This window comes from Elephantulus edwardii, unplaced genomic scaffold (assembly GCF_000299155.1).
Source record: "Elephantulus edwardii isolate Elephantulus edwardi_28Jun2011 unplaced genomic scaffold, EleEdw1.0 scaffold00020, whole genome shotgun sequence".
Taxonomy (NCBI): Eukaryota; Metazoa; Chordata; class Mammalia; order Macroscelidea; family Macroscelididae; genus Elephantulus; species Elephantulus edwardii.
In genome coordinates, this window is record NW_006399770.1 from 19576054 (window position 1) to 19584076 (window position 8023).

The window sequence follows — 8023 nt, forward strand, 5'->3', positions numbered from 1 at the left end:
GATAGGATATAAAATTTAAAATCTTGTAGATAAAAGGTATTTTATATTTTTAATACTGTAGAAGGTAGCCTTAAGAGTACAGTAAAGGTTTTTCTGTTAACTCTATGGAAATATATGTAATGTTTACACAGGAATAAAAGATATGTATAGCTTTCATTTAAAAGTCATTTCGGAAAGATTGGAAACCAAGAGGAGTAATACTTTAAGACTATGAAAAGTTCCAATGAAGAATTGATACATAAAAGTTTTCTTGGTGAAGAAAACTGAGTACACCATGGAAAGAAGATAAAACTTGTTTTTCAGAGAAGTATATCCAGAATGCTTCTAAGAAACAGGCTGACCTGTCTTCGTGTTTATTTTGGGCATGTTATCAGGAGGTCCCTGTCTCTTACTTCTTACTGAGTGTAATAATTGGCTAACAGACTTCTCTTTTCCGTCTTTTCCCATAATTTATTAATGTGTCAAATATCTGCAGGTGAAGTGTCATGGTTTTAAAATAGTAACAAAGTATATTGGAAATAACTTTTACTTTAATTCTCTTTCAGAAACATACAGCTTTTGCTACTTTCCCCAATGAAGGCACAGCTCTAAAGGTATGAATTTTTTCTTTACTAATGTGATTAATAAACTTGAAAACTCAAGCTTCTTGCTAATTTTCCATTTCCAAGGTGTAAGTCACCTTGAAAGGCTCTTGCTTATCTTTCTTCCACAGAGTGACATATGGATTCCACATTGCTGAAAGGAGCACTCTGCCTTTAAGTTAGCAGCACAGCTCCCTAAGGACTGCATGAGGCAGAGTTCCCCTTATAATCCGTAGTTTTCTGTTATCTAGTTTTTGGTTGAAAATAAGAGGTAGTTTTAAACTCTAGTTTTTAAAAGCTAAAAAAGTTCTCCCAACAAATTGTATTTGTTATATCAGATTTAAAAAGGTATAAATCACCCTAGTGCTTATGTATTTGGATGAAAAAACCAGTGGAAAGGATAAAGTGAGTTAATATTGACTTGTAATATGTAAAAGTGATTAAAAATGACTTCTGAAGAATGCAGTGATTTCTAGTTATATTCTGGTATAAGGTAAGACATTTATAGTATTAAAAAGAAGATAACTTTAAAAAAACTCAAAGGAGATGACTTTTGAACTTGATTTTTTTTTTTTCGGTTCTGCATTTTTTTTTTTAAATTTAGGTTGTTTATTTTTCATTTCAATGAACATCTACAGAGATTTTGGGATTCCATTCATTCATTGTTGCAGCAATGAACTTGATTTTTAATAATCACTTGGATTTTGAGAAGAAAGGAAAGGGGAGCTGTACCTTCCGGATGCTGAAGAGAGTGATTGAATTCTATTTATAAGATGTTTAATGCTTTTGAGCTGTCTAATAACATCATGTTTTGAAACATCTGGTAGTGTTGATCATGGATTAGCTTTGGATAAGGATTAGAGATCTTATCTATTTTCATTTACTGTCAAGTTGGAACCAACTTATAGCTGGCCCTCTGCCAGGTTTTCAGAGACTGTAATCACATGAGAGGAGATTACCTTTTTTTTCTCTGACAGAATGGCTGTCTGGTATGAACCAACGGAGAGGTGCTGCATTTTACTTAGCAGTGTTAATCATAGTCAGCCACCTCACCTATAAAGCTGTTAACGTAACCTGAGTCAGGAGAAAGTGGAAGAAGGCAGGCTGTAAGACAAAAGGAGAAATAGATACAGAAACTTGGAGTGAGGTTTTTAAATCTTGTGACTCCTGTAGATATTGAGGGGTGGGAAGAGTTGAAGATTTTTGAACTGAGTTACTTGGGGTTACATAGATTGTCATGAGGAGCAGGTGGAGAATTAGGAAGTTTAATGAGGAGCAGGTGGAGAATTAGGAAGTTTACAATGGTAGATAATGAATTTATTATCAAATTCTTATTTTCACTCCCTTGTTTTTCATTTGAAGGCACTCACAAGACTTCATCAGCTGAAACTTTTAGGGCATACTTTAGTTGTTGAATTTGCAAGAGACCAAGGTCAAAGTCATTCTTTATCTCCTTCAAACAGTGAAAAAAGGAAAAGGTATGTGCATGGTTAGATTTTTCCAATATGTTAATTTATTGTTTGTATTTTTATTGAATTGTTTTCTGAATAGAAAATAAATAATTTGAAACAGTAAATCTGCATTGAAACAGATGAGAGAACTGTTTAAAAGGCATATATGGTTAGATATTGTCATGACATGAGTCCCGAATGAAGGCTGCATAGTGGAGTGGACTTGGGGCAAGGGATTGAATAACAATGAAAGAATTTTTCTTTTCAAAGAGAAGAATGAACTGGAGGGGAGGGCTAAGCAGGGAGAAAAGTGCAACAACAAAAATGAAAAAAAAAAGAAACAATAAATCATACATTTCTTTATTGACTCTAATAAAAAAATTAAATTTTTCCTGATACTGTTAGTTACTGTCAGGTTGTTTCTGACCTGTGACAACCTCATGTGTGCAGAATAAAACTACATTATAGGGGTTTTCAAGATTGACTTTTTGGCACTTACAGGTGTGCTTGAACTACCAATTTTTAGCTAGTAGTTGAGCTCTGGTGGCTTCTTGTGTACGGTTGAGTTGGAATCGACCCATAGTTGACCCACTGGCAAGTTTTCAGAGGCATTTAGTTGCACAGGAGGAGATTGCCCATCCTCCCACGGAGCAGCTAGTGGTTTCAAACCACATGCCTTCGGGATTGCATTGACAGTTTCTTGCCAGTAGGCCACCAGAACCCAAAGGCACACAACTTGAATCCACCAACTGCTCTACGCAAGAGAAAGATGGCAGTGTCTTCCTAAGCAGTTTACTGCCTCTGAAAACCTGTGGAGGGCCAGTTATAAGTCTGTTAGAACTCAATAGTACATAACAGAAAAACAAACAAAAATCCCAATCCCACTGCTCTTGAATCAGTTTCCACTTAGTAACACTATTGGACAGAGTGGAACTGCTCTTTAAAGTTTCCAAGATTCTAAATATTTTTAAGCTGACTATCTTTAGAGTGGAAGCAGGAGCTGCATCCACTTCCGAAATGGCTTGCCTCCGGAAACTCTATGTACGAACAGTGCTCAGGTTACGACTCGACGGCATCAAACAGCAACAACAACAATCTTTAGAGTAGATGGTAATTTGAACTGCTGACCTTTTGACTAACAGCTTGAGAGGTTGTAACCACAGTGCTGAGGGCTTTTTTTTTGTACTACCCAAGAACTATATGGGACAATAAGAACAAGGGACTTTAATTTTAGAAACCAAATGTTATTCATAGTGACTCATGCAACAGAGTAGAACTGCCCTGTATGATATTCTTGATGGTGATCTTTAAGGAAGTAGATCTCTTCGTGTTAATCCCATGGAGACTTTGGATAATTTCTAACTGCTAACCTTTCAGTTAGCACTCAGCCACTGAACTCCTGTGCTACTAGGACTCTTGAATTTAGTATTGTTGTGTGTTGCTAAGTCTGAACCAACCCATAACTCACCCTTCAGTGTATTCAGAGGCAGTAACTCACACTGAAAAGAGATTTCCATCTTTCTCCCACAGAGCAGCTGGTGTATTTAAACTGTCTTTGAGATTGCCACAACAGCTTCTTAGCACTAGGCAACCAGAGTTTAAATTATGTGAAATGCAAAGGGAATGGATCGAAAAACACTCAACTTTGAAGGAATGTAGCTAGTATAAAGTCTTTGATGTGTCAAGCTTAACAGAGTGTCCTAACTAAGCTTGTCCTTTAAAGTCAGATATTTGCCAGCTGTATAGCTATGACTCTAAGTACATGATTTTCACAAATTTGCTTTATACTCAGGGTTCTTAAACTTTTTAAGCCTTGTACCACCTGCATCACTTGAGATTTTGCTTAAAATAGACATTCTTGGGCCGTACCTTGTCTTACTGTAAGAAACTTGAGAATAGAGGTGAATAAGGACCCAGCATTATGCATTTTTTTTTTTAGTAAAATCTCCAATTAAATATTCCATTTAATTTTCCTTAATGAAAAGTGTACTATCTTCGTGTGGTGTTGTGAATTGTAAATGAAAATGTAGAGTACAAGTATACAAAAATCTTCCTTTCTTTTTCATTGGTCTTGGCTTAAGAAATGCCTTGATGTGTTTATTTTGAAATAGGCTGTATGATGTCATGTTCAAGAAGGTAAATTGTCTTTTCTGTTTGAAATTTGTTACTTTTCTTTCTTAAAATCAACTTCAGTTTCTGTTTTCTAGGTCTGATGACCCTATGGAAGATGATAAAGAAAAGAAAGAAGTTGGTTTTTTAACAGTAGAAAATGGAATTGCACCAAATCATGGGTTAGCATGATTTATTTGTTTGTTTTTTTTAAAAATGACATTTCAGTGTATGTCATATCTATTTTTAGTGTGTTGGTTTTTGGACATCTGAAGGTTAATTGTCACCAATTCTATCTTAAAAAACAGGATCTGCTAATTTAGAGTTACAAGCAAATATAAAAAAATATATTGATATTTATTAAAGCAATTTTTTTTACATTTAGTTTTTTATCACATAGTACAAGGCTGTTTTTAAATATGGTTATTTAAATTTTCTAGAAAAATGTAAAGCAAATAGTGCTGCGTTATTTCAGCCATTTTACATTTTCATGTTACCTGGCATAATTTATTGATATGAAATTATTTTTAAAATAAGGTAACACTTCCAGCATTGTAGCCACAACCCTGAGTATTCTAAGGATTCAGAAGAAGCTTGGCTCAAGCATCCTCTGCATTGTCAAGAAGAAAATTTGATTGACTCTGAATGCCTACTTCTAACAACACATCTGAAAGCTCATCAGAAATTAACTAATTGTTTATAAGAGTGTATTCCATGCTATATTCTTGGGAAGAGCTCTGGTAGCATGTTGTTGTGTGCTATCGAGTCAGAACTGACCCTTTCACAGATAATAAATTGCACAAGAGAAGATTGTCCATCCTTCTCCTACATAGAAGCTGTTGAACCAGGAGCCTTTTGTATTGTAGCACAGCTTCTTAACCACTACGCCACCAAAGCTCCATATTTATTTTTCTCCCAGTTTAGGAGGCTCTGGTTAATGTGCCATAGAGTCATGCTCAACTCAGCTGGCCAATCAGGTTTTCAGAGGTCTCATGGGGGTAGAGTGCCCATTTTTCTTGTGAAGAGCAGGTGGATTCAAACAGCCTACCTTTGGATTGGCTGTGCAACTCCTCGTCCACTAGGCCACCAGAACTCTCATATCCTTTAACAAGTTCTACTGTTGCACTAGGGACTGCTTGAGGGGGGAAATGGGCAGTTTCCAACAATTTCAGTGTATATCCACAGAAACCCAGTAGAAGGCCACAGTGAGCTGGAACTAACTCAACAGTAATGAGGTTCTTTTTAGTCTATGTCAGGAAAACAACTTGACCCTTTGGAAAGGTAGGTGTATGGTTGTATATAAGGAAAAAGTTGAACTCCGAATTCCAAGCTGCTAGTGCTTGAATGCCTTAGAAAGTATCTTGTGTAAAATGATGAGAATTCTATACTGACTACCTAGAAAAATACCATGAATCTGATGAAGGGGAACTTGTTTTCCAGAAAATTAAGATACTTATGAAACACATCCATTGTTTGAGGGCAGGCAAATCCTGTAGAAAGATTCTAGTTGATCAAGCTGAGACCCAAAGGTCTACAACCAAGGAAGAAGACAAGTGCTTTGAGGAGTAGCCCTCAACTATGTAGGAGGAGATCATCAAGAAGGAAAAGACCAAGAGATAAAGCTCTGCTGCTAAATGTCTGTTCTTAGTGGGCTCAAATTATATAGAGCATTTATTAAAGCAAGTCTTTATCTGCCTGCCAAAAATATTCTTACAAAACTATGATCATAAATATTTCAACTGTTTTTCTTTTAGACTGACCTTTCCTCTTAATTCATGCCTGAAATATATGTATCCACCACCTTCTAGCACAATCTTAGCAAATATAGTGAATGCCTTGGCAAGCGTGCCTAAGTTCTATGTTCAGGTAAGAAGAATAAAACAGATTTTTTGAAAACTAAATGCTTATATAGTTTGATACATTATTTTCCATGGTAGTACTTACTGCTTATTTGTTCATTGTTCAGGATTAATTTCTCCATCCAGAAGGCAATGTTAGAATATTATTATCATAAAATGCTATAATTTTAAAGTTATTTACTACTGTAATAATTGTAATGGATACCTGTTAAGTGCAAACTAATGGGGAGAAAATACAGTTGTTAGTAATTTTCAATTTATAATGCACCTTTGTTAAAAATTCTTTAATGGCAAAATGAGCACCATACCAAATGCATGATAGTAACTGTACCAAGATACTTTTGATTTTCATATAAATAATGTTTATTTTCTTTATTGTGCTTTGTTTTTTAATTTCACAGTAATTTGAGTAAAATATATACACATGAAATAGATAATTCATTACAATAGTTAATTGTGTTTGTAAAGTTGACAAAACATCTTAAGAAGGTTAATGGTAAGAATGGCACAGCATAGGGCAAGGCTTGTATCCATTGTTCATAGAGTTTCTATGATTTTTAATTGTCTCATTAAGACCTAAGATTAGCAACAGTGGCATAATGGCTAATTGCTCAACTGGTGATCTAAAAGTCAGTAGTTCAAATTTATCAATGTCACCAGCCACTTGGCAGGAAAAAGTTATGGCAGTCTAATCCATAGAGATTAGAGCCAAGGAAATCTCACTTTTTCTTGTGGAATTATTCTGTGTTTGGATTGACTAAACAGCAAAGGATTTGTTACTCTTCTCAGATTTAGCAATACATTGTTTTAGCGCTGTTCTGGAACTATGAAAACAAGATGAATTTTCCTATGCAGTAAACTAATTAATGGTATTACTAGTAAAGATTTTTAAGTCATAAAATGTACAGTGTAAATTGAATCATCATTTTATACTGTGTAATTTTAAATATCATTTTAAGGTGCTTCATCTTATGAATAAAATGAATTTGCCCACACCTTTTGGACCAATTACTACACGACCTCCCCTGGTAAGAAAGTTCATATAATTTTCAAAGTTCAAAATTGATCTTCTAGGGTAGGATTATTGAGGCCAAAATGCATAGGTGTTATTCTATCAGTCTGAAAAATATACTGGAAAAAAAGGAACAAATATAAACTTAATGTCATAATAGTGAAGTAGAGAACTGAAATATGAAAGCTGGAACATGAAACTGATGCTTTGGGCAGTAGCCCAAAGCTATTGCCATCCATCATCACTTCTGCCAATGTTACCCAGTCCTTTAATAAAGAATTAATCTTGCCATTCTACAAGATGATAACATTTAAGTAACTTAATTATCTGAAATGTCAGTTCTGGTTTTATTGCAAATTGAGTTTCATTTGTAGAAGACAAGCAAAGTTAATTTTTCATTGGACTTTAATAATATATCAATTTAGAAAGCTACTTTCACATACTTGTATTTATTATTTGGTTATGTTGCTATATTGTTGGTTCTTCTAAAATTCTTACTAAATCCCAACTCTGTGTGTGTGTGTGTGTGTGTGTGTGTGTGTGTGTAAAACAAAATAAAACACCAACTCTCTGTACAACAGGATGAAACATTATCTGGTTTTGTGCCATCCTCACAATCATCCCTGTGTTTGGGCCCATTATTGTTGCCATTGTATCAGTCTATCTCCTTGAGATACTTTGGCTTTTTTTGTTGGGTACTGTACTTTATCAATCAAGCATGATGTCCTTATGCAGGAATTGGCCCCTCTTGATAATGTGCTTAGTCTACAAGAGATTAAGTTTTATCATTCTTGCTATAAGGAGTATTCTAAAACAGATTTGTCATTCTGATAGTTTATGATAAAGATCTTGGCCATCCTTGTAATTAGAAGACATTCCTTCTCTTATCTACTTTAGTGATTATCTACTTTTCACATGCCTTTAAGATTATTGCAAATATATTGACTTGAGATAAAGCATACCTCAGTCCTCAAAGTAACATCTTTTTAACACTTGAAAGAGATTTTTTTT

At 34.7% G+C, this 8023-nt stretch overlaps 1 protein-coding gene across 1 annotated transcript in view; it reads left to right on the forward strand.

Moving 5' to 3' along the window:
• The window catches only part of RNPC3 (RNA-binding region (RNP1, RRM) containing 3), a 38377-nt gene that overhangs the window by 2368 nt on the left and 27986 nt on the right, over window positions 1–8023 (forward strand). The window contains exons 2-6 of the mRNA XM_006882459.1: window positions 546–593; window positions 1944–2059; window positions 4240–4323; window positions 5896–6007; window positions 6960–7028. Coding sequence (XP_006882521.1) covers window positions 546–593; window positions 1944–2059; window positions 4240–4323; window positions 5896–6007; window positions 6960–7028 — 429 coding nt within the window. The remainder of the gene's footprint in view (window positions 1–545; window positions 594–1943; window positions 2060–4239; window positions 4324–5895; window positions 6008–6959; window positions 7029–8023) is intronic.